Source organism: Oratosquilla oratoria, chromosome 11 (genome assembly GCF_046742065.1).
Source record: "Oratosquilla oratoria isolate Oo_2021 chromosome 11, ASM4674206v1, whole genome shotgun sequence".
NCBI classification, from domain to species: Eukaryota; Metazoa; Arthropoda; class Malacostraca; order Stomatopoda; family Squillidae; genus Oratosquilla; species Oratosquilla oratoria.
In genome coordinates, this window is record NC_134787.1 from 58,528,656 (window position 1) to 58,555,645 (window position 26,990).

A 26,990-nucleotide genomic window follows, 5' to 3' on the forward strand; every position below is an offset into this window, starting at 1 on the left:
AGAACTCCATGGTCCAGTGCCTCGCTAGAGCAGTCTGGCTCGTAGTAAATGCCTTGCGGGGAGGAGAGAGAATGACAAAAGTAATTCCAATCTGATGCTGAGAAACTGCTCAATTAAACATCTGTGCACGAATGAGCGGACTGAAATGTAAGTACAGATCCGCACCAAGTATCTAAATTCTATTTAATATCTGAATATTATTAGATTGAAAATGATAATGGGAATGAGGCGCCCATATCCTATTGATATTTGTACACAAGAAATCATTCACAAGCAAAGAAAATTGGCATGTCGATGAGCAGCTGTATAGAAGTAAAAAACACAAATAATCCACTTGAGACAAAAGCTAAACAAAAGAATACACTGTTAATCGATGAATATTCGTCCGGTTACGTATTTATGAATGAAAAGAAATACAATAATTTATTTTCTAAAACTAAACACATCTTTTTAAAGTGGGAGGGAGGGAAAGGTATGTACGGAACGAAAATGGTTTCTTTTTATGCTTAGTTTCCTCGCTTTGCAATAAATGGTGCAATAGAAATGAGGATTCCCGTGACAGCATTGTCAAAGACTGCAAGTATATTGCAGCATGAATTACAGAATCAGAAAAAAATGACGTTGTAGGCATGAAGTAACGACTCTGAAACTTCATACCACTGAAAGAGCAGGCGTTTGTTTCTTCGACTACAACTTCAGTATCGCTCTGCCAAGTGGCTGCACTATCATCACCAGCATTGTGACGCAGGACCAGGGCCCCAGCCCCACCCCCACACCACCACTACCACCACCTTCCACATCTGATGGTCACTAGCACGATTCACATGTAACATTCATCCACAAAGCAAGGTTTATACACACATCATTCATACACACAACTCATGATAAATAAATCGTGCATTAAAAGTACATTAGGGGGATTTTTTTTTACCTTCTTTTCACCAAAAGTGCCACGCCCCCCCCCCCAAAAAAAAAAAAAAAAAAACCCTGCCTGCACAGGACACAACTACACTTACCTTTCTTGTACATCTGGAAGCTGAAGTTACTTGCGTCGATGGCCACAGAGATGGGTCCAATTTTGCTGATGGCCTTCGTCAAGGCAGCTTCGTTTCCGCTGGGGATGTCCACGAATCCTTTGCAAGTGGCGCCAATGGTGTCAGTCTTGTAGCGACAGGAGTCATCCTGATGCAAACGAGAGGAATACACTATTAAAGACACACTCGGTGGAGCGGTTGGTAGAGTCCCAGACTGTCACTAAGGCAGTCCGGGTTCGAATCTTGCCCAGGGCTGAAATAATTTCAGTACCACTGCGCTTCGAGTCGTTACCTAACTCTCGTGGGCAGGGAGCTGGGGTGTGTGTGTGTGTAAGGTCACAGTATTACCTTTAGATGGGTCATACGAGCTCTGAGCTCTCTTCCGTGAGGGAAATAGCTGTCGATCACGAGTCCAACAGGTGATTCAAAGACCAAGGTGAATCACGTATTCTATAGCGCCACCATCAAAAGGCACTTTAATGTATGTTTAATCGCAAAGGCGTCCTCTCTCCCTTGTTGTGTAGCTCAGTACGTAGTCACGTGTACTGATCTTCATAGGAAAGTAAAATGAGTATATTTGGGTCATGGTAACAGAAGTAAGCAAGAAATTTGGTTTTGTTTATGACAGCTGTCTTTGTTACCGGATACTAAAGGTGGGGGTACACTGAGCATTTCTCGCTAGCATGCTACTTGCTTTCGCTAATTCGTTTGAGTATAAATAACTTCGGTTACGATATTTTGTTTTTCAATTTTCCTAATGTCAAAATTACTCTTGCGTCATTTAGTAAGAAGCTGAATGACGAACTAAGAGGATGTAAAGCACATTGTTGAGATGTTCTTACAGAAGTCTAGAATATTTTAACCCAAATTGTTTCTACGCAAAATAACAAAAGCAAGTAACATGCAAGTAACACCTTACGGCTCCCCTGCAGCAAGTGTCGATAAAATTAATTTCTCAGCCGTATGAAGTATGAGAGTCGCCACAGCGGTTGATACATCGACCTGCTTTTTGTTTTACCCTTTCACGGCTATTCACAACTTGTATATCTATTCAGTCTGCCACAAGGGGACTCAATTCATATACGAGAAGTCCCCCACCCCATTAGTGAAAGCGTTAAATAGGGACTGATACCACATATTTGCCAATTTTCGTTATTACCGTATTTATCTTATTTTCTCTGTCATTTTTTTATGGTTTAACGTCACAAACTCCCCTCTATCGGAATTTAATAAAATATACCCTTGGTTCAACTTCGCCGGTGGCAGGATTCGAACCGCCATCCCGTCGACTTTCGCCGCAAGTAACGTCACCCTAACCCGCTCAGCTAACGAGCTTCCTTTTATTAATCATGTTTTACATTAACTAACGAAGCAGCAAGGATGATTGTTTCTTGGTAATCGTCAAAGAACGGTAACAACCGATAACGCAGTCATCAAAGACGCTCCATTGGTACTTTACCTCAGCCTCATAAGGGTAACTGGCTTCGGTGTCAATGCCTTTGTTTTCCTTGATGTATTCGAATCCGTTGTCCATGAGACCTCCGTTGCAGCCATAGTTGCCGAACTTTCCAGAACAATCCACCAGGTTCTGTTCAGACAGACTCACGAGCTTGCCGGTCTTCAGGAAGTGCTGGCCTTCCAAGGAACCCGTCTGAAGAGGGTAGACATGGCGGAATGAACATAAACAGACACATTTCCAACACCACCTCCTCAACACTCAAACAGAAATATATAGAAATACGTAGAAACATTGAAGTGAAAGTCCACTCTGTTCCACAAAGAGGTGTCAAAGACTCTGCTACTGGACTCGTAAGTCCTGAACCGCCTCCGAGTTTAAATGAAACACTACCACCTATGGGCCCTTTCTCACTACCATTATTTTAAATTGAGCCTTTCACACTACGTCACTGCGGTTGCCCGGTTGCGCAACAGGCTATGGCTATTGCCCTCTACGGTAACACGTGACCGTCACTGGCACTTGCCGTCACCGACCGTCTCTTTTTCTTGACCAGCAAAGCCAACAGAAGCACCTCCTCCATTGATGCCATTCTTTCGACGAATGATAAGAATGGATTCAACAACTCGGTGATAGTTATTTGTTGCTGGCAGTTGCCCGAGACTTTCACACTGGGCAACTAGTGACCGCCACTAGTGACGGTCACTAATTGCCTAGTGTGAAAGGGGCCTATGACTCACCGTGGAGAATGCCCAGCAGGAACCACACTGCGCCTGATTCTTGATTGGAGTGACGGCGCCCTTCGTTCTCCAGTCAACGGACGCCTCCGGCTCTTCCTCGGGCACCTCGAAGGGGATTCCTTCACCGGTCTTGACGCCTCGATAGCCATTCATCATCTTGGAGAACTCAGTCACTGTCTGAATAGAAGAAATCAGCTACGGTCATTCACAGGCTTCCACTTAAAAGAAGTGGGATATGAAGATCAAGTAATTTATGCAGATGGTAATTATAGAAGTATTATGAAAACGTCCGGTAATATCTTTATAAGGGAAGGAAGATTTAGTAACAAGTTATTATAAAAGTGTCATGAAAAGCGTCCATTCGTTTCCTTTAGGGGGTAAAGGCACTGGTCACCGTGTTCACGTACCAAATCAGCGAACTGGTTGATTCCCAGTTGGAATGTTGACTTGCCAGCGTCGTAGAGTTTGTTGTGTTTCTCAACGCCATCGAAGTTGGCCGAAAAGATGGTAAAACGTTTCTGCTCTTCTTTGTCACTGCCATAATCCTTCTCATACTTTGCCTGCAGGCAGGAACGTTATACATTTTGTTTATATAATGAAGAAACGTACATTCCATTTGTCATTAATACCAATTGCTTCAAGTATGCGTGGGATATGCCCATGTTTCAGAAATATATGCATGACAAAACTTGGGTTCACAAGGGGATGTAAGCAGTAAATTGTTCTAAGGTTGTTTTCGTGTAATATATATATTATATATATATATATATATATATATATATATATATATATATATATGTGTGCGTGTGTATGTGTGTGTGTGTGTGTGTGTGTGTGTGTGTGTGTGTGTGTGTGTGTGTGTGTGTGTGTGTACATACACACACACAATCATGGTTCATACTGCAAACGGGCATATGATTCTGAAGGATCGAAGACTGTCGTGTATTCCGATCATGACACATACAATACCATACACACAATGAGCACAAGATGTCAAACCAAGATTAATCTGGAACAAGTGGTGTCATAACAAACCACTGCTGTTTGGAGTCTTGTGGTCATATGTTGTACGTACCTTAAAGGCTTCCCATTCTTCTTGTACTGAGGCGCTTACAGCCGCCACAAATAACAGAGTTACCACGAGCCTAAGCATCTGTAACATCAATGAGGATAATGTACAAGTAGTATCGTCGTATCAAGCAAGTAAATCAGTTTATATACCTAGGCTCTAAATGATCTCCAAATAATTATATAAATTGGAGGTAAATGGACGAATTAGGTACAGGAGCCTTCGACAACCCTTCCAGTCCATATTTTTGTCAAAGAGAACCAGATTGACACTATATTCCATTATAGAACGACCAGTCCTCATATATAGGGTCAAAATCTGGAGCTTCACGCAAATCATCGAGGCAAGGTTGTTCATGTTTGAAAATAATACCATAAAGAACGTCTGCTGAAGGTCCATTACTACGAGTCCAAACAACAGGGCAGGACTCGCAGTAATGGATTTAAACCGGACAAATTTAGATTTAAGAAAGAAATAGGCAAGAATTGGTTTACTGATAGGGTGGTCAACGAACGGAATAGACTTAGTAACCATGTAGTGAACGCTGAAGCTGTCAGTTGTTTTAAGAAACGGTTAGACAACTTTATGGATGGGGATGACAGGTGGTGATGGATATGGAGCTGCCTAGTGTAGGTCTTATGGTCTCTTGTGGTCTCCTTCATTCTTCTGTTCTTATGTTATGTCATGATCCCAATATGGGCCCGCGATGAAGGAGCTGCCTAGTGTAGGCCTTATGGTCTCTTGCAGTCTCCTTTATTCTTATGTTCTTATGATTGTCTGTGAAGTCCGTGAGGTGACATTGTACACCTCTTGTGAGTGACTACATGATGTCATCTAGGATAAGTCTGCATGACCACACTCAGACCTGCTCAGGTAGAGTGATGCTCTGCCTATTTCGATTTGTTTTTTTCAGAGGTTGTTCTTCTTGTTCTTGTTCGCTATTTAGTTATTTGTTTTACATGTGATCATCAAATCTGGGAAACTTTCATCAGTTCCTCCTGCAATTTTTTGGGGGAGTGATATAATGTTTCCTCTCTAAATTGAATGCTTTCGTAAAGATTTAAACAGCTGAAAAAAATTAATTCACCAACACTTACCGGCTTAGTATCTTGTAAAAGAGGGAAAAAAACTGTTGTAGTAATTTGTCATGATCGAACAGATTTTCTTTTCAGCAAGACAATTAGTGTCGAAAGCTTCTACAGGTTTGAGCAAATTTAAACTCTTTTAATGCCACCACGAACTGGCAAAACGTCAAAGATACATAATTTCTGGCCATTTCGAAGGTTTTCTTGTGGGGCCATTGAATGCCGCGTTATATACATGAAAATTTTACGTCATTCATGGGTAATGGATCTTCCTTTAATTTGCAGTCACGTTCAATGGCTAGAAACTGTTTTTCATCTCGTAAAAGCGCTGATAGATTTGGTTTTTAATGTCATCCAAAATTAGTGGACATGGAAATTCTCCTCACTTAAACCTACTAGAATATTTACGTATTCTGCTGCAAAATATTGAAACAGGTTTGGAAACACTAGTAGCGATCGAGATCGCAAAAACATATGACGTCACCTCAGTTTAGAGTGAAATTATCTGCCATCCCCTATTTCTCTATCAGAAATGAGTTTTATAATTAGATATAAGCTTCCTTCTCGGGAATAAATTTCGTATCTTCCTGACTGTGACTTAGGCGTCGAACGTTTACTGCTGTTTTGGTTCACAGACTCCTTTCATACTTTAACACGGACAACTGAGGATATGTATTACGCGTTAATGTGCTCACACATTACATTTGATATGAATCCCGCCTATCCTGAACTTACAATACGTTAATAAGTTTAGTTTCATTCTGTAAAGCGTGCATTTGGCACATGGAGAAAGCAGAACTGTGAACGATACAAAAGAGCCATGGAAATCAGTTGTGCAACTCGCGGATAACATTCGTTGGTAACGGATACTGCAAAGCGAATGGTCTATAAAATCTGTTTGTGTATTCAATTTGGCGTCAACAGTGTGTGCACAGTATTGGCATGTGTTTCTTACGCAGTGTATCGCCGTGCAGGAGTGCTACAAATAACTTCCCATTGATGCTGTGTCATATACAAGTTATCTGTTTTTCCCTTTCCGGATTATTGTAGTTCATCAGCTGTTTTTTTTTTTTTTTTTTTTCCGTTCAGCCACGTTATGGACCGAAAGGTCTTATGTTAGCACTTTTACTTTGTCGTATTCCTTTCACTGCGGTGGGCATTTCTTTTAGCCGAATAAAATCACCTAGTGGCAGCTAAATGCAATTCTTAAGACAGCAAAAAGATGACAGGGTGTTTCCCTCAGTCTAATAGAATATCGCCTGGCGACTGTGAGGAAAAAAATATATTATCAACGCAACGAAATTAGAAGACCGGATACTAGTTTGTGCACTTAAAAAATCTGTTACAAGTTGGCAGTAATAATAGCTCTTGTGAGCACCTTCGCAAGAGACAAGACTACAAAGATTGTTTACCTTGTTCTGTCCGCGCTGCTGGGGAGAGGATGACGCTGGTTGAGTCCTGCATAACGTCTTATGTACTATGACCACCACAGCCCAACTTTCATGGACGAGTTGCCTCAGAATCTTATCCCAGCAGTTAATGCCACTAGGGAGCAACGTCTAAGTCCTGGTTTGATCCCAAAAACGACTCACTTGTACGTTTATTTTTCATCATAATGATTAATTAGATTTTGGCAAAACCGTACGTCTGGATAGACGTAAATGTATTTTTATTTTTCATAATTTTTCTCTGTTCAAGGTATGTGTTCCTATCTTGCATTGACAATCTGCTGTTTCCCACGAGCTATAATTTTTTTATAATTGCATTACGATGCCGTGCCTTCACCTCGCATTTGCACAAGTCATGATGATGTTTACACGATAAAAGGCGTCATCTGAATTCATACACATATTAGTGAGTGCGTGTGACCACTGTTGTCTTTGTTGAGGTAAAAAAAAAAAAAAAAACGCCACTGCGTTACCAAAAGGGATGCATTGAACTTTACCGTGCCACTTTACTAGCAGGCCTTCCAGTCAGGCCATACAATGAATTTCCCTTACAACTCTCCATACTTTTGTGATCCATTGTCAATACCTCACTAGCCAAGAACCGTTAATGTCATCCCCCCCCTCTACAAATCAAACTCCCTTCAATCACTAAACGAATTGTTCCATAGCTATTACCCTAGTCCCTTGTCTAATATCTGAAAGTTTTGTCTTCAAGAAAGCATATGAAGATGCTGCTTTGATCCCCGGCAATTTGAAAAAGGAGGAATTGTCAGCATCCTATTTTTATCAGTTTCCTTGTTTTCACTCGTAGGAACCTTGACAAAAGAAAGTCTACTGGCTTCACAAAAGCTTTTGGCCTAATAAACCATAATAGGCCTCCACCGATCGGGGCGACTCATCTTAATAGCAAGTGTGCAGAGTACAAGGTCTACCCATTAGTGAGCCAATACGGAACCCCTACTGGACAGGAGCAGGTCATTCCAGCTCTTCAAAAACCGATCCCGCGCGAGTGTGTGGTCTGTCCTAGACAGTAGTCCATAGATTAGGTGGGCAATCTTTTTAAATGTGGGTGCCTAAAATCGGCCAAATCTTTGATACAAAGTTTTCTCGCGTGCCAACACAGTAACATAGATGATAGCCCTACATACGAGCAAGGGCCTGCTCCTTTCACTTCCTATTAAGGCCCTAATCCGCCGCTCAGCGCACCATGCCGTTATCATTGGGCATACAAAAGAACTTGGAGATTTATTAGTTATTTTTCTATGATGAGCTTTGGGTCTCACGTGTCAAAAAAAAAAAAAAAAAAAAAAGTCGTTAGCGTGCCAGGGGTTGTCCATCCCTGCTGCCATTGTCCATTCCAACCCCATGCTTTTGACCACAACATCTATAGGTTATACGTAACTTAGATCACATTATGGTAATTAATGTAAGCCCCCTCGACACGTCCCTTGCCTCTCGAGTCAGGACAAATAAAGAATTAGAAGCTTGTTCATTAGCAGTGTTTGTTTTCACGCAGATGTCGTTTCATTTTCTTACAAAATATTCATTCCCTCCCACAAACACCAATCCCGCGAGGACGGGCGATCTGTCCTGCTTTATTCCATTTCACAATATAAATCAACCTTTTGATCTTGGCGCAAGTCATGTTCAGATTTTCTATGAACATTACTATTGAGTTTGAAAGGACGTTGCTGTCCTGTTACTTTAGAATATTGTGTGGAGTTCATTAACAACATTCAGGGGTGAGCAAAATTATTTCTTATTGTACAGTGTATGGTTGCTTTTCATATAAAACAGATGCCGATATTTTTTCTTTTATTGATCTGGGAATGCAAATTTTTAGATACTGAAATTTAGAAATGATTCCTTCATGGTTTTCAAATACAGACAAAATACTCGCACAATACAAGGGTATACTGCATTTCTGCTCCTGAAAATCGTTCATAAGAAGACACTGTCCTAACCTTCTCTGTGAAGGCGACTTTCTGACGTTAAACCGAATCATATCCAAAAGAAAACTAAGTTATTAAGGCTAAGAATTAGATGCTACCTTGTACGCAATTCGGCGGAACGAGATCCGGCAGTAGCTACAGTCAGGTTAACCTCACCTGCTTTGGATCTTGCCTAGTGGTATTCCAGTATCCTAATAGTCTGCACCTCTCCGAAGTCGTAAGTTGTGGCTGAACATACCCACTGTATGTGAGTGGCAGTTCCGATTGCATAGGTTGTACGTCCGAATTATTGTACTCATTTCTGCAGACCCTCCCTTTTGTTCCTTGCTGAAGCTTCTGGACTTCTGCTTTGATGTGCTAGAATTGTGAACTTCACTTAAGACAATCAAATGCAAGAGGTTCGGTATTGGTGCCTTTACCCCTGCCAGATTCTTTGATCAGGTTTACATCAAAGTCCAAGTTTCTGGGCTTGTTGCCTTTGCTCGTGAGAATGAGACACGAATGGATCTTGAGATAGTGAATATGGAATAGGAATGCACATCGAACGCTTAACATATGGGCAAAAACTATAGCAAGAACCCTCCAGATGCACATTAATCTATCATCCTCTCCCTGAATAATTACTTTAATATTGTGAATGCATGAAACGCACGATACTGACAGAGAAAAAAGCATCTCTAACTTGTCTGTAAGGAGTTAACCATTCAAATGAATCACTTAATGCATTTATATACAAAATGCAAAATCTAAAGAAGTTGAGAGATATCTTTGAACCAAATTTTATTAAAACAAAAGGAAATAAAGATCAAATATGATAAAAAAAAATATGACAGTCATATGTACAGTGATGAAACAATAGCAAATGAATTGGAGAGAAAAGCATCCCTGTGCTGATATAGACTGGCTGATATAATTGAGAAAAAATGTCCAGAAACAGTAATTGCAGGAAAAATTCTGCACGACGAATCTATATGACAATTAAAGAAAAAAAAATCCCAAGGATGCGTGAAAAGTCACAAGGAATAAAAGGATAAATGAATAAATGTGTTGGGCAGAAAAGAAGAAAAAAGAAGAAGAAGAAAAAAAAGAGAGAAATAAAAAAGTATTTCATTTTGAATAGAATGCCTTTAGCCTGCTGGATGCTCATGATATCGTGAGAAAGGGCTAGTGGAATCCATCATTTCCTTGTGGATTTTCCCTCATGTTTCATGTCTATAAAGTATAAAATGAAACAAACGTGAAATCTATGAACATTTTTTATTTCATTTACACATTTGGGTGTAGTTTTCCTCTTTGAATTTAGTTCATTTTTGTCATTTGGCTCTAGCTAACACCAAGTAATTTTATTAGGCACACACAAACCCATCTACGCTTTCGTAAAAGTGTACTATGTACTGTACATTCGGGCAAACCGCAAAGGCCATGGACCGCTTGCTGGGCACGCATTAATCAGTTGTGCGTATATCTTGTACTAGCCTATGCCAGGTTACTACCCTGCATTGTTTTTAGTTATTTCCGTAAATAGAATCGGCGACCCATGGGAAACTGCACCTGCGTAGCTGAGGAGATATTGACTATCTCAAGACGACTACAGTTGTATGCTATTCAGGCACAGATACTAAATAATGCTTGTGTATGCACCTGCCAGTCCCAGGCAGCTGACGCTATCTCCCCGGGACTCGAGCATTCGTGGCAGAAGTCTCTTCCTCCTTTACGAGATAGGGAATCAACACGGACCTTTTACAAATCCGACAAATGAGAGGCTGTCTTACACCGCTTTTCACTGTACATTTTTTATTTAGAAGGAAGACTTTGATTCCGGTTGTAACAAAGTAGTTATAAAAGAGATCACTATACACTAATGAGTTACGTCATAATTTTAATGGAAAAGCGATTGAAGGTATCGTTCACATCTTCTAGCGTCCACTAATGTAGTTGGAGTTGTATAAAACTGGTGCCGAGATCGTAGATTTGGTGTTTATTGAAATCCTGCATGCAAGTATTGCGTGATGTTGTAATCTCATTAACCCTTGGCTGCGAAATCGATAAGTGACCTGCTTAGTAATTCATAGGTCTGGGTTATGATCCCGGCTGTATACAGAAAAAATCAAAACATGGAAATATACAAGAGTAACGTATACACTAGAAGTAATATAAGAACATACATAGGAACATAAGAATGAAGGAGACTGCAAGAAACCATAAGGCCTACACTAGGCAGTTCCATGTCCATTACCACCTGTCATCCCCGTCCATAAAGTTGTCTAACCGTTTCTTAAAATAATTGATAGTTTCAGCGCTTACTACATGGTTACTAAGTCTATTCCATTCTTTGACTACCCTATTAGTAAACCAATTCTTGCATATTTCCTTATTAAATCTAAATGTGTCCAGTTTAAATCCAAGAGAGTTCATGCGTTCCGAAAAGTAGCGGCTGGCTAGGGCGACACTTGATTGGCTGGAAATAGGTCTTGAGCCTAAAGGTACGTGTACACTAGATTAAAATCTAATCTAGCCCTGGCCTTGTCTAGTGAGATAAATCTAGATTGTGTGTACCCTACACTAATATTTGCTCTCTAGAGAGCTTCGATAGAGTAGTGGTAGATCAAATGTAGCGAGATTGCTCAACCGATATTGTACACAGGAGTTCGTTTGACGAGGAAGTCTCAGTCAGTCAGACTTGAGACTTAAGACTCGTGTGTGGCGAGACGGTCCAGCACCTGGTTGCTGCGGCTGCAACATTAGTCATAATGAAGGATTTGAAGTGAAAGAAAAGTGTGTGAGTCAGGAAATGGATAGCCAGTCTAAATGAAGATGGAGCACATGCAAAGTTGTTGAAAGAATTGTTTGATGACGACGCAGCATCCTATAACTTTCTACGTATGTGTGCCAAAGATTATGAATGTTTGCTTGAAAAAGTGACCCATAAAATAAAAAAGACAAGATACTCTTCTCAGAAATCCCAAGGTATTTTTCACATTCACATCATCAGCCTCCATGCCACTTTTCATATTTTCCTCGTTTCACTGTTCACTTGGCAATGCAGATTGTACCACTTTTGTGTGCTTTCTGAGTCAGGAATATTTAATGTCTGTTATTTCTTTTATTGCACTTTTTTCTCTCCTTTATGGCACTAACTAGGCTACAACAACTCTACCGAGATCGGAGACTAAGTCTAGCTATAGCACTCTCACAGATGTTTACACTATTTAGAGAGGTCTGGCTAGAGCAAATCTAGCTATGATGTCTACAGTGTACACATACCTTCAGGAAAGACTGCCCGGTAGAGTTTCACCTGTCTCATGCGTCCCGAAAAGTAGCGAGTAGCTAGGAAATTCTGATTGGCTAGAGGTAGGTTTTCCGATGGAAGGAAGGCGCCTACTGCTAGGTTGAGATATACCAGGCATAAGGTTTATTATAATAGAAATCTGTTCTGACTAATTGATACGGAGAAGGTGGAGATATTTTTCTTGAGAATTCGAACATATTTCTAGAAAGAGTGATGTTGTCTTTTCTTTGTGTGGCGTTGGACGGCACTGTTTTGGAGATAGAAGAACCATGTTGACAGGGTGTGTGAAAGTGCTGTGTTTGCAATCACGACATTGCACAAATATTAGTATATAACATTCATCTTTTAGAGCAGGGGTTCTTAACCTCTTTCCTTATATACCCCGATCTTATGTCTTGCTGTTGTTTAGCTCCCTATAAATACTATCACTAGTGAGTAAAAGCCTAGCTATCCACAAACTATCACTAGTTTTCGGTTCATGGTCCTATTTGTGAACTACTGTGGCCAACAAGGGCTCATTAAACCATAGGTTGAGAACCACTGGTCTAGAGGGTTATCTGTCAGTGGGGAGGTAGCTTTTTTCATGACAAAGTTCTTGGTTTTCATGGTCTTGTAGTAAGTAATAAGGTTTTATTTTGGTGTCAGGGTTGGTGAGGGTGACATTCTGTTTAATAATGCCTTTGAGGGCCTTCTCGTCTTATTTGTAGTCAGTATTCATTAGATTTGAAGTAAAAGTCGAAGGTTTTGGGGCTGTCTCTGGCTGTAGATTCCTGAAAGCTGAACGAGTTAATTTTCTGCTTGATGGTGGAGTCTGCCTCTTTGGGAACCCGTTATTGACCAACAACGGGTTCATGATATATTGTATATCTTGAACAAAAGGTCTGAGTTATGCAGTACATTCATGGTGGTCTCGTTTGATTTATTGTTTCATGTAACCTAAGGATAGTGAAGTACAGTAATGTATCTGCAAGACAATTTATTTCCGAAACTTACTAAGTAATTACATTTCATTGTAAAGTAAACAAGATGGGATCAACGATGGATCAACACCCTCGTCTCTAGATCGAGGAGCTGCCACTTGGTGTCAAGAACAATCACAAGATTTATCTATTAGTTCCCACTAATATCCCATATATATATATATATATATATATATATATATATATATATATATATATATATATATATATATATATATATATATATATATATATATATATATTCACAATGCTCACCTATTTCCCCTACTAGCTGTTGACATGATAATTATATTCACATGACATTGACAACAGTCCAACTATTCTTCTAAGAGTAATATGTGGGAAGGTCTGAGAATTTTCATCACCTGCCATAAGGCCGATTTTTTTTTTTATAATATAATCATTTTTCAGAAACTTGAAGGACACTAAGCATATATCACCTTTGCTCTACAAAATGTTAGTTAAGGTGGAGCAACACAGATATAAAAGTAAGAGCTTAATAAACAGCATGACACAAAGGAAATGGGTTATATACTTGCATGTATTGACTGCAAGACCTCAGTAGCAACCATAATAAGAGCAAAGAAAAATCACTAATATGCCAAAAGCAATTAATTCGCAACACTATAAATGATGCACCTGTACCTCTGAATACATACAGGCTACTATTATATTACAAAACCACAACTAAGCCGAATGTCCAAGCAGACAACAGTCAGTTCCAGGTACCTCCAGGCAAACCGAGAACATACATTACAGAACACTGAGAAGCACAAAAGAACAAACAGAAATGTCATTATATAAAAAATGGGTATGGGGTGGATAGCATCACTAGTATATATCGAAACCAGAGCTCTGAATACACAACAAGAAAAAACATACAAAACGCACTCATACAATATGAATAAATGATGAAATGAGAAAAATACAACTGTATATAATGGAATGTGTGCCATAAAGTTTCATAACCTGACTGAAATTCTTTCTGAGAGAAAACGGGAGTTACACAAAACGATTTTTTTTTCTATCCAGCAATTAATTTCAGCTATCCAAAATAGAATCCAGCATTGGGTACAACGAGTACCATCAGCTGCAATATGTAATGAATCAATTTTCAGAGTTTTAAGGGAAAATGCTTATAATGTATCGAAAAGTTTAAGGGCTTACAACACTGATAAACAAACTTATTTTTCGAATATTATGGGCATATGCTGGGAGAACATCACCTGCTGGATGGAATTTGTCTTTGGGGCTTCAGGGAAGAAATATGTAAATATGGCAAACTTTATACGAGTTAAGTTTTTCATGAGATGTTAGTAAAAGCGGGTGTATAACAATAATCGTTGTTTCGAGTTTCGATAACTAGAAACCCGCAGCCCCACAACAGGTCGCAACTATCCTGGAACCCTCCTCCTCCCTTCAGTAACCAACTTTGTTGTTGTCTTCTTGTGGATCTGTTCTCATGTCAAAAGTTGGTGGGAGGAAATCTAGGGGTACAGTAAAAAAAAAAAAAGTTATATCTATATATATATATATATATATATGTATATATTTATATATATATGTATGTTTGTATGCATGCAGATGTATATATATATATATACATATATATATGTATATATATACATATATATATATATATATATATATATATATATATTACAGGTGAAAAATGTAATCACACATTTGTCAATAACGTAGAAACCACTGTTGGAGTAGAAAAGACTGGAAACGGGGAATCTATATATTCCGATTGCAAACTGCAATCCTCTCATGAAAAACTTAACTACTGAAAAGGATTGCAGTTTGTAATCGAAATATATAGATTCCCCGTTTCCAGTCTTTTCAACTCCAACAGTGGTTTCTACGTTATATATATATATATATATATATATATATATATATATATATATATATATACAAATATATATATATATATACATATAATATATATATATATATATATATATATATATATATACAGGGTGGTGCAAAAGTCTGGACCCATAGGAAATTTATTATATAACAATTTACAGTTTACATATAACAATTGATTTAATTATGAAAATGTAACTATCAAACAATTTCCACATTTTGGGAAGAATGTGCGCAGTTTTTTGGACAATACATTTCCAAGGAAATGGATTGGACGTCGAGGACCGGTTGAATAGCCATCAAGATCTCCGGATTTGAGTCCTTTGGATTTTTTCTCATGGGGACATCTTAAATCAGTGGTTTATGCTAACAGACCAAGAACATTACAAGCACTAAAAGATAACATCACACAAGAAATTGAAACCATAAGAGGGAATAGCTATATGTTGACAAATGTGCAAAAATCATGTGTCTCGCGAGTAAGAAAGTGTTTGAAAGAAGATGGAAATCAGTTCGAACACTTATTGTAACTGGAAATTGTTTGATAGTTACATTTTCATAATTAAATCAATTGTTATATGTAAACTGTAAATTGTTATATAATAAATTTCCTATGGGTCCAGACTTTTGCACCACCCTGTATATATATATATAATGATGATAATAAATTGAAATGAAATAAAACAAAATAGATGTCAATAAATAAAAATCAATCAATCTTGTGCCTAGTCCAGAGACCAAGAGCACCCCTAGAGAGGTGAGGGCGAGATGTTCCTCTCCGAAGTCCATCTCGCAGGATTACATGCAGCTCCATTCGCTTGAATGTATAATTTTGTCACAGGGATAATTTAATCACATTCCATTTATGGCAGCACATTGTTTTCTCATCGTTCAGAATACATTCAACCTACCTATTTACATGTATACTGGTAGACAGAAATCCATAAATGATTATTCAATAGATTTCTGCAACAACTCTTTGATAACATCTGCCAGTTCAACCGCTGTCTGATCTGTCACCCACTCCGTATTATAGTCTATGCTGTACAATAATCGTCCACGAAGAGTGAGGAAATTGATGAGCATCAAGAGTCTACAGTTGTGTAGCGAGGACGACTGTACGATGTCGACAACTTCTAAATGACATGTCGAATCTTCTGATTGTGCAGCGACACTGGAGGCAGGGAAGTATTTGTCTACCAGTCCCATATTGCTGTTTCTGTGGAGAATAAATGATCAACTATAGTATTTATAGTTTGTAACAATAATGTAATGGGATGATCCTTATGAATGAAATATCTAAACACGTCAGACAACTTCTATGACTGACAAAATAGGGTGTCTGAAAAAGAAAGGAACAGTCACAGTGAACTAACTAGTGAGGTTGTTTAATGTGTGCTTCAGGAAAGGGAAACTGCCAGAGGACTGGAAGAGTGCTTGTATAATTCAGCTTTACAAAGAAAAGGGGGGCAAATGTGAATGTAATAGTTTAAGAAGAATATATTTAGCAAAGTTGGGAAGGCATATGGGAGAGTCTTAAATGAGAGGATTAGGAGAGGAAGAGTGTGAATTTAGAAAGGGTAGGGGATACATGGATTAAATTGTTGCGGTAAGGCAGACATGCATGATTTTTTTGGCAAAAGGCAATTTTTTTTTTTTGGGGGGGGGGCTTTTATGGAATTAACACCTCTTGACATCTCCCTTTCCTGCTCAAAATGCATTCTCCCTTTACCCTAGAATCCCTTCACCCCATCCATCCATCTCATTCTCTATCTTCCCCTCAGGTTCACTCCACCCACCTCTGCCGTCCACACTGCCTTTGCTAGTCTTTCTTCAATCATTCTATATGCCCAAACCATCCAATTATTCTTTGACCAACCCTATCTGCTGGCTCCATTCCCATCCCCATTATCTACCTCACTTCATTCCTAACTCTACTCAACCTCGTAACTCTTTCCATGCTTATCAAATATCTCAAACAATTAAGACTTTAATTCCAAGGAATATGTTAAAGCTCTTTTTACACGGTTTCCCAGTTACCCACATAAATGAAATTAAATAAACTAGGTACAAGATTTGGATAAAACCTTGTAATTAGTATTATGATAACTTAAAAAATATATAGCAAAAGGAAAATGTACTTACGTATAGCACAAACTGGGAGGATCCGAATGTGACTCGATATCGGGGTCCTCTTTTAGCATCACGCCGTATGAAGCAAGAAGTCTGCAAGGGCCTCTCCCACGAATATCCTTTTGCAGTCGTTTATGTAGATCGAGCGCCAAACTCCAGAAGTCCCCATTCTCTAAGGTGTTTGGGTCAACTTTCTGTTCTGAGACTATTCCCGAGATGTGGGTGCCGAGGGCTGCTGACGTGTCGCCCCACCAGTATCTCCTTAAGTTTATGGTGTGTGAGCACGTGATGGTAAAGGTATTGTTGTTGTTATCGTCAGCGACTAACCCGGCTTTTTTCATGACGACTGCCATGGCGAGGTCGATGACGGCGCTGAAGCCCGAGTGAATTGTTATGCTTTCCCGTTTACACCTGTGGAAGAACTCTTTCGACAGGGACTCATCAAAATTCCGCCTCACTACGCGAGTCATTTTCTCGTCATGGGTCGATGGGCTTAATTCTAGGAGCTTCGGCCTGGCGTTTATTAAAACGTCTTTCAAAAAATTCACTTCTCTCCGTTTATTCCAGGGTAAAAGTTGCAACTTGACATATTCCCAATTCGTGAGGAGTTCTGTCTGTGTTGGAGGGGTGAACTGAAAGTTTTGTTCAGTTGAAATCTGAGTCTCTCCTTTGATCATCCTTTCCAGCATGGCTACAAAATGACCAATTATAAGGAAATTTGAATTTCCGTCGGTGATTGAATGATGAAATCCAAATACAAGGGCGTAAGTGTGTAGCTCTTCAGTTAACTGCAAAAAGCACAGAAAAACAACTATACCTAAAATCCATAATCATATGTAAAGGAAAACATCTATATATATTCATCATCAGCATCATTTACTTATTATTAGATACATCAGATGTTGCAATTCCGCCGTTGCTTATCATAGATATCAAGATTATGCCATATGGCACCCTGACCTCTTACGAAATGATGTGTTGTGAGATGCAGGTGGTAGATTTGTTGTAGATATCTAAGTAGTATGATGTTTTTTTCGTTCAGAAGTTGGTTTTGTTTGCGTTTGCTTGTCTTCAGTGATGGAATGGATGGGTAGGATTTCGAGCTCTTGCATAGAACTGTGTACATTTCCATGTACTACTCTATGGGGAGGGTTTTGGTTTATATGTAGATGTTCTGTTAGAGTGGTTTTGGTGCATCTTTTTATTATTCTTAATGTTTTGTTTTGTGTACTTTGTGGGGTGTCCATGTATTTTCTATTGTAGGGAATCATGCCTGAGAGGCATAGTCGAGTGTGATTCTTATGAGCTGTTTGTAGAATGTGATTAATATTTCTACTGCCCAAAACCTGTGCTCACTATTGATCTTAGTATATTTATTTTCTCGTTGATCTTCACTGTCTGGTCATTGATATGTGTGCTGAAGGACATGTTCGTATCAAAAGTGGGGCCAAGGATTTTAGGACTCATGTGTACTGGAATGAGCTGGCACTTCAATTTTACTAGCCTCCTGGCATGTACATTGGTAGCGCACTGGCCTCGTAATCACGGGGTTGGCAGATCGAGCCTTGGCCGGGCCCGTGAGCTTAAGCTGTTTACTGGGGAGGTTATTGCCGTGGCTGGGCACCACGGAGGGGGGTTGAGGCTTGCCTCGACTGACGTTCTGAGGAGAGTCTTTGAGACTGATATCGAAATTGGAACCCGGTAACTTTATTTTATTTATTTATTTATTTATTTATTTATTTATTAACTTTGAATTTCTTCGATTTATGGTTGTCTAGGGTGGGCAGTGTCACTGATGATTTCTGTAAGGAGTCTTCCATTCTGTTTTGTTTTTGCCATTGTTCTAGTTTGTCTAAGTTTGTTTAGGCGTTCTTAGCAGTTGTACTGCAGTTGCTGTGCTGGTTTATCATCTTTAGGTTATCTCCAGAGGTGAGAGCTTTGGTTTTATGCTCTGAATTTGGTGTGGGAAGATCACTTATGAAAAGTTAAACGGTGTAGAATTTTTTCAACTAATTCCCTGCTACAAACTAATATTAGTTCTTAAATTAGATTTCACAAGGCTGTAATTTCTTAACTCTTTCCTATCCGGAGATCCTTCCAAAACGAACAAAATTGCCTGACATTATCCGGAACCTTGTCATACCACTTAAACGCGTATACACCAGAACAAAGTGAAATGAGATGAAATTAGATAATTTATAAAGTGAAATGAGATGAAATTAGATAATTTATAAAGTGAAATGAGATGAAATTAGATAATTTATAAAGTGAAATGAGATGAAATTAGATAATTTATAAAGTGAAATGAGATGAAATTAGATAATTTATAAAGTGAAATGAGATGAAATTAGATAATTTATAAAGTGAAATGAGATGAAATTAGATAATTTATAAAGTGAAATGAGATGAAATTATATAATTTATAAAGTGAAATGAGATGAAATTAGATAATTTATAAAGTGAAATGAGATGAAATTAGATAATTTATAAAGTGAAATGAGATGAAATTAGATAATTTATAAAGTGAAATGAGATGAAATTAGATCATTTATAAAGTGAAATGAGATGAAATTAGATAATTTATAAAGTGAAATGATATGAAATTAGATAAGTTATAAAGAGAAATGAGATTAAATTACCGGTAGATCATATATAAAGTTAAATGAGATTAAATTATATAATTTATAAAAAGAAATGATATAAAATTAGATAAATTATAAAGTGAAATGAGCTGAAATTAGATAATTTATAAAGTGAAATGAGATGAAATTAGATAATTTATAAAGTGAAATGAGATGAAATTAGATAATTTATAAAGTGAAATGAGATGAAATTAGATAATTTATAAAGTGAAATGAGATGAAATTAGATAATTTATAAAGTGAAATGAGATGAAATTAGATAATTTATAAAGTGAAATGAGATGAAATTAGATAATTTATAAAGTGAAATGAGATTAAATTACCGGTAGATCATTTATAAAGTGAAATGAGATTAAATTAGATAATTTATAAAGTGAAATGAGATTAAATTAGATAATTTATAAAGTGAAATGAGATGAAATTAGATAATTTATAAAGTGAAATGATATGAAATTAGATAAGTTATAAATGCTTTGTCCGGTATTGTTATTGAAAGCTTATTCAGCTTATACGTTATTTCCAGGAGGTTCCAATATATTCTTCTTTTACACACTCTTTTCATTACTTCCGGCTTTAACCGCGATTATGTTGCACTAAATTACTTCCCCTTCAATACTGCTAGTTTATCCACGGTACATCACTTTTCTGAAACAGGTCGTCGCCGAATCTGTATACTACTCATTCTGTCTTCCTTGAACATTTTCACTTGTTCGACATCCTGACCATGAAACTTTATAACTTCAATCACTCCATCTATCCACCTTTTCCTTGCCTTTACTCTAATTCATACTATAGATTCATGAATATTTTTCAAGGAGACTAAAGCTAGACCATCTACCTCTTTCTGATAACAGTGGTAGCACATACTCGAAAGACCATTTCCAAAATTGGCAACCGTAATCCCTTTGTCATTTGTCAAATGAATATTGTGGGGATGCAAAGCTTACGATGTGCCATTTCGTACAAGGTACGTAAGTCGTAAGAGTGGGAATGGTCATTCAACAGGCATCTTGCAGCAGCAGTACGAGAGTTACAACATATCTGTTATCAGAGTCGGGCTTTCCCAGCAAGCTGAGTAAATCCCGGTTATGCAAGGAATCACTAGCTTTCATACAAATTCCTTCTCTAACCTCCAGATATAGATCAATAAAAATCTTGTTCGATAAGATTCTAACCAATGATTGTAAGTCAGCGGGAGAAACATTGGTTTCATACGGTCAGGAAACGTGTGAATTTCCTTGGTGTTATTTTTTTTCCCTTTAATGAATACTCCGAAATGCTATGTGTACTTCCACTGTAAGAGCACCGAAGTTGATGAATGGCCATAAATCTGAGCCTTGTATACCAGATAATACTCATCCCTTTCATACTCACCGCATTGCGTTGGTCATGATCTTCCTTGGAAATATGGATAATCTTCAGACACCACATGGGACCAGTATTTGCCGTGTACTTGTGATGCAGCATATCCGTGTGGTGCTGTCAAGTAAAAAGTTCGTATGATCTGTAGTAACATTAATCTATAAGTAATAAAAATATTCACAGGTACATACAAGCCTTTACTGACAACCTCCTCTGCGTGCAACCCTTCCTGTTTGTGGTGTATATGTACTAAACAATAATTGCATATTTACGTTAAACACCTATGCGTCTATGCAGTCATGAAAATGGTGATACAAGTTAGCTCACAGAGTCCTGCTTTTTCACGTTTTTGTTACATGATAATGAATTCGAACCACCCGTAGTAGAACGTTTAGTCCATGCTGTTATTCACAACGATTTGTTTAGTCTCACCTTCATGATGGTGTCTGCAGAGGGCTCCTCCAGGAAGCTTAAGTTGTTTTGGTCATCTGCACTCCTTTTCCGATACCATGGTTTCCCTTTGTGATCGTCTATGCACACATGCAAGGTAGGCACACTGATGGTTTGACAACAATTACATTTGTCACTATACGGGCACATTTGATAATAATTTATTAACTAATATCAGAACAACCAGTCATGTATACCTCATATGTTCTATGAACAAACGTGTTTTTCAAAGATATGTAGATGGACCACGTCAGATTTAAAACCTCAGCACCAATGATCTAGCAACAATGACATCTATTTTCAACTTTTATTCGAAATAAGATACCTCAAATTTGTTATAAGGCACATACTGTCATCGCCATCTTAAAAATTTACAAACCATAGCATTAGCGACCCTCTTATAGGCCATCTTATTTTTTTTTTTTATCTCTAAACTGATCCTGAATAAATCATAATATACTGTATATACACTCTCACTAAACCAATACACTTTTGTTGACAAACTTGACAAATCCTGGACTAGAATCATAAACAATGCATTTGACAGATCAGAGAAACATGCACATATGATAATTACATTGATTGGATGGCAAATTTACTTTCAGGTAGACAACGCATAGTGATAAACAACTGACACATTACTAAAACAAACAAGCGAAACTGTACAATGGCTTTCCACGAGGTACAATATTTCCAATAGATTTTATCCACATCAACCATTTCTCAATCTTAGAATATGAACTAACACCCATATGCAGTTTAGCAATATTTGGACAAGACCATTAGTACAAAACTGTGGTCAAGGACTTCCAACTACAGAAATGGAACAGCGATTGACAAAAATAGATAAATGCATGAATAAATCAGATGATTAATAAACAAATAGTGAAATAGATAAAAAACAGTGCCGCCCTTATCTCGAAATCATCAGTTAACACTTTAATCCAGATAACCTCGAATCGTTCAGCAACAGGGCAGGACTCGCAGTAATGGATTTAAATTGGACAAATTTAGATTTAAGAAGGAAATAGGCAGGAGTTGGTTTACTAATAGGGTGGTCAACAAATGGAATAGACTAAGTAACCATGTAGTGAGCGCTGAAACTATCAGTTGTTTTAAAAAACGGTTAGAAAACTTTATGGATGGGGATGACAGATGGTAATGGGCATGGAACTACATAGTGTAAGCCTTATGGTGTCTTGCAGTCTTATGTTCTTGTGTTCTAATGTTCAAACATACGAGAGTTGCTCTGAACGAACAAAAAATGCACGTCGATGAAATTAATGAAAAAAAAAAAAAGATATATCACCATGAAATAAAACTGAATGATATCACAGGCACAAATTTTTAACAACAGGAAGAAAACTTGTGATGATATGTTCATATGTGACATGCTCAACTATGCCTTGTCCACCTGGTCTGAGAAAATCAACAGTGAAGAAAATAATGCAATTGAAATAAGAGCCTTAAGAACAATAAGAGGCTGTACAAGATCCATCCAGCACTTGTACGCTAAAAACCAGAAGACAACCATATCCATTGATGAACACATGCGATAGGAACACCACAAGAGTTTACAGAATTGTCACTCCCAAAACGCCCACATGAAGAATCGTCACCCCATGAGATCCCACCTGAAGAACTGTCACCCCAGTACGCCGAATATCAACAGTGGAATAAAGATTAGGTTAGGTTGTCTTCCAAAGATAGACCACATGGAGAATTGTCACCCTGTCGAAGTCTGTGCACAACTGAACATTTACTAATATTATATGTTCAGTTGTGCACAAGTACGCGATATAGCAATAGAAAATTAATTATTAATTTTGTATATTATAATGTATCAACGTAATATACAATTTTCTTGGCGGAAATAAAAAACAAAAAACTTCCTAAAACAGATTTCGTAAGTAACGAAGTCGCGCCGGACGAATGGTACGCCATGTTTGTTATGATAGATGCCGACGTCGAAGAAATGAAAGGATGATAAATTCGTCTAACCTAACCTAACCTAATGTGTATTTATTAAATCGGTACCTGTAATTTAAGGTCATCCGGATTGTCGTCGTCGTCGTCGTCACGGATGTTGGCGGCCTGTTCAATCACTCTTTCTGATTGCGGGGTATATAGGTTTTTCATAGCTTGAAGGAATGCATGGATTTCAGCTCCATAGCACTCATTCAAGAATATAGCCCTCGCGAAGTACTGGCGGAAGTACCGAGGTCGTACACCAGGCCTCATCTAGACTGGGCAGACAACACTTGATAAACGACAAGATGGCGTCCCGATCCTATGCTAGCGACTTCGTTAGTATATTTGCTTGTAGCAAGGTATTTTCTATTTTTATTTCCGCCAAGAAAATCGCATATAACGTTCATGTATTATAATTCACAAAATTAATGTTTAAATTTCTAACGCTATATCGCGTACTTGTGCACAACTGAACAAATACCGATGAAGTGTCACCGCAGAACCACCAAATGAAGAATCGTCACCCCATGAAATCCAACCTGAAGAATTGTCACCCCAATGCGCCGAATATCAAGTGCAAATATTAGGTTAGGTTAGGTTGAATGAGGGTTATGCTTTTTGTCATCAACTTGTACAACCGAAGAATCGTAAAACCCAGGATGGACCACAGGAAGAATTCCATAGGATAGCCCACATAAAGAATTGTGAACTTGTCGAATTCTGGGGTGATGATTCTACCAATCGAGCGATCCGCTGGGAAAGAACTTTTGTAGAATTTAAAGTCAAGCCCTTCCTTTACCTGGAGAGTAATAGGTGTGCTTTCCGAAATTCTTCCTCTTCAAACTTCCGGAGAGATCTGAGAGTGAGACTCACAGCGATCTGAGATGATCCCTCAGCCAAGAAGTATTCTTCCAGGTCACCCAGTCTCCTCAACCACACAGTTTCGTTGCTGCAGACCTCTTCTTCGTTACTGACGTCCATCTGGAAAGAGATAATTGTGAAAAGTAGTTCACAAGTTCAGTCGTGCAGTTTCATCGGCAAACCTAACCTAACCTCACTTAACCTAACCTTATCTAATCCAACATTACTTAATCTAACGCCATCTTATTAGAATAAGATTACACACAATAGAAACGAACTTGAATAGGAAAAACACAGCCAAAAAGAGATTATTAGAAGAACATATCATTTAACCAAGCATATTGAATTGTTAAGATGTAAGCATTGAGTATTTGTTCAGTTGTGCACAAGTACGCGATATAGCATTAGAAAATTAAATATTAATTTTGTAAATTATAATACATGAACGTAATATGCGATTTTCTTGGCGGAAATAAAAATAAAAAATACCTTGCTACAAGCAAATATACTAACGAACGAAGTCGCTAGCATAGGATCGGGACGCCATCTTGTCGTTTGTCAAGTGTTGTCTGCCCGGTCCAGTTGAGGCCTGGTGTACTTCCGCTAATACCGCGAGGGCTATATTCTTGAATGAGTGCTATGGAGCTGAAATCCATGCATTCCTTCAAGCTATGAAAAACCTATATACCCCGCAATCAGAAAGAGTGATTGAACAGGCCGCCAACATCCGTGACGACGACGACGACGACGATCCGGATGACCTTAAATTACAGGTACCGATTTACTAAATACACGTTAGGTTAGGTTAGGTTAGGTTAGACGAATTTATCATCCTTTCATTTCTTCGACGTCGGCATCTATCATAACAAACATGGCGTACCATTCGTCCGGCGCGACTTCGTTACTTACGAAATCTGTTTTAGCAATTTTTTTTTTCCGCCAAGAAAATTGTATATTACGTTGATACATTATAATATACAAAATTGTTAATTAATTTTCTATTGCTAAATCGCGTACTTGTGCACAACTGAACATGTACCTGAAAAAATGCGAACGAGATATTTTAAAATGTGAATCGCTAAAATTTAAGCGCATGCGAACGATATGCGTAGGCACGCGCTTCCCTCATTTGGGAGGTAGCGCGTAGCGGTCTAGCAGACCTCAAAGAAGGGGATCGAGGTGCGGTGGAGGAGGTAAACAAAGCTGACGGAGAAGCGAGGAAGACAAGTATCGTATATTATGTTATAAATTAAACAGCGTTGTTATTATGTATCTGCAGCGATATTAGATTAAATAAGAACAGAGAAAATATATTTCAAAAGTAAATGTTAAAATTAAAAACGTGCTTGCGATTTTTTTCTTCAATTTTTACAAATTATTTGTACTCTGGTATAGTCTCAGGTACATGTCTCGTTTTCTTTTTCGTCTCATAGTTTTCTTTGGTGATATACATATTTTTTGTACTATTGGATGCTCATAACAGTAAACTTTGCTTCTTAGATCATATCAAATTGTAATATACTGCATCACTTTCATTTATATATAGCATGATTCTTTGAATTATATAAATTTGTTGAATCACTTTCCAACTATTTGAGACAATATGTTAGGAGTATGCAGCTGTATTGGATCGAGGAATACACGTTGACAAGTTGAACACGGTCAAACAACCTTGCGTTTACTGTAAGATGATTGGGTGCTATTTCTGTTGTTCCAGGATATGTTATACGAATGCACAAAAATATAACGGATTTGTACTTACAGCGCCTCAGACGTTCAAAAGATCTGTTCAGTTGTCACCCGACACCGATTCTATACAGCTATGCACTTCGGTAACAAGTGCTTGTGCATCGTCACAATGCTGCCAAGGTACGATGTGCAAGTAAGTTTCCAGACAACTTAATTCAGAGTTATTCTACTTTTAGAGACGTCAGTTTCAACAACAGATACCCTAGATGATAGATTTGCCTTATTTTGTCTTCGAACGATACTGAATTATTTTTTTAATTACTGTTGACGAATTTCTTTATTCTTGCATCAAGCACCAAGCAAATACATTTGCTTTCATGGGCGTGTGTGATTCATCGTGGTCTTGGATCACGTGCTGGATTCGTGGTCGAGAACTTCCTTTCGGATGAGAGCTGAGTTCGTATGCGTTCTTTGGATCTCACACACACAAACATAAGAACATAAGAATGAAGGAGACTGCAAGAGACCATAAGGCCTACACTAGGCAGCTCCGCACACACACACACACACACACACACACACACACACACACACACACACACACACACACACACACACACACACACACACACACACACACACACACACACACACGCACGCACGCACACACATACACATACACACACACACTCGTGGGCGGGGAGTTGGGTGTGTGTGTGCGTGTAAGGTCACAACATTACCCATAGATCGGTCATACGAGCTCTGAGCTCTCTTCCGATGTCGATCACGAGTCTAACACGTGATATACGACCATGGTGAATCACAAACACACACACACACACACACACACACACACACACACACACACACACACACACACACACACACACACACACACACACACACACACACACACACACACACACACACACACACGACTCTTGATGGAGCAGT

The 26,990-nt window shown here is 38.4% G+C and overlaps 2 protein-coding genes across 4 annotated transcripts in view; both read right to left on the minus strand.

Moving 5' to 3' along the window:
- Positions 1-26,990, minus strand: part of LOC143029849 (procathepsin L-like) — a 219,299-nt gene that overhangs the window by 554 nt on the left and 191,755 nt on the right. Inside the window, exons 1-7 of one of the 3 annotated variants that reach the window (XM_076192952.1) lie at positions 6,797-6,928; positions 4,306-4,383; positions 3,638-3,790; positions 3,231-3,407; positions 2,494-2,685; positions 1,017-1,182; positions 1-52 (exon numbers count right to left, since the gene is read on the minus strand). The exon at positions 1-52 is cut by the window's left edge and continues 554 nt beyond it. In XM_076192952.1, the coding sequence (XP_076049067.1) occupies positions 1-52; positions 1,017-1,182; positions 2,494-2,685; positions 3,231-3,407; positions 3,638-3,790; positions 4,306-4,383 (818 nt within the window). In that variant the 5' untranslated portion in view covers positions 6,797-6,928. The other 2 variants (XM_076192951.1, XM_076192950.1) reach the window with 2 other exon arrangements.
- Positions 15,075-26,226, minus strand: LOC143029846 (uncharacterized). The gene is made up of 6 exons (XM_076192944.1): positions 26,110-26,226; positions 24,286-24,467; positions 21,498-21,621; positions 21,078-21,182; positions 17,074-17,849; positions 15,075-16,147 (listed from the first exon to the last, which is right to left on the minus strand). The coding sequence occupies exons 2-6, from the start codon at positions 24,465-24,467 to the stop codon at positions 15,880-15,882; spliced, it is 1,455 nt and encodes a 484-aa protein (XP_076049059.1). The 5' UTR covers positions 26,110-26,226; the 3' UTR covers positions 15,075-15,879.

Bases quoted from the DNA above. Each gene is read 5' to 3' on its own strand.
- LOC143029846 (XM_076192944.1), bottom strand. From the start codon at position 24,467: ATGGACGTCAGTAACGAAGAAGAGGTCTGCAGCAACGAAACTGTGTGG. The intron at 21,622-24,285 runs GTAAAGGAAGGG...TCAAACCATCAG, and splicing joins GCACACCTATTACTCTCCAG to TGTGCCTACCTTGCATGTGT. The intron at 16,148-17,073 runs GTAAGTACATTT...TATTCTCCACAG, and splicing joins CCTCCCAGTTTGTGCTATAC to AAACAGCAATATGGGACTGG.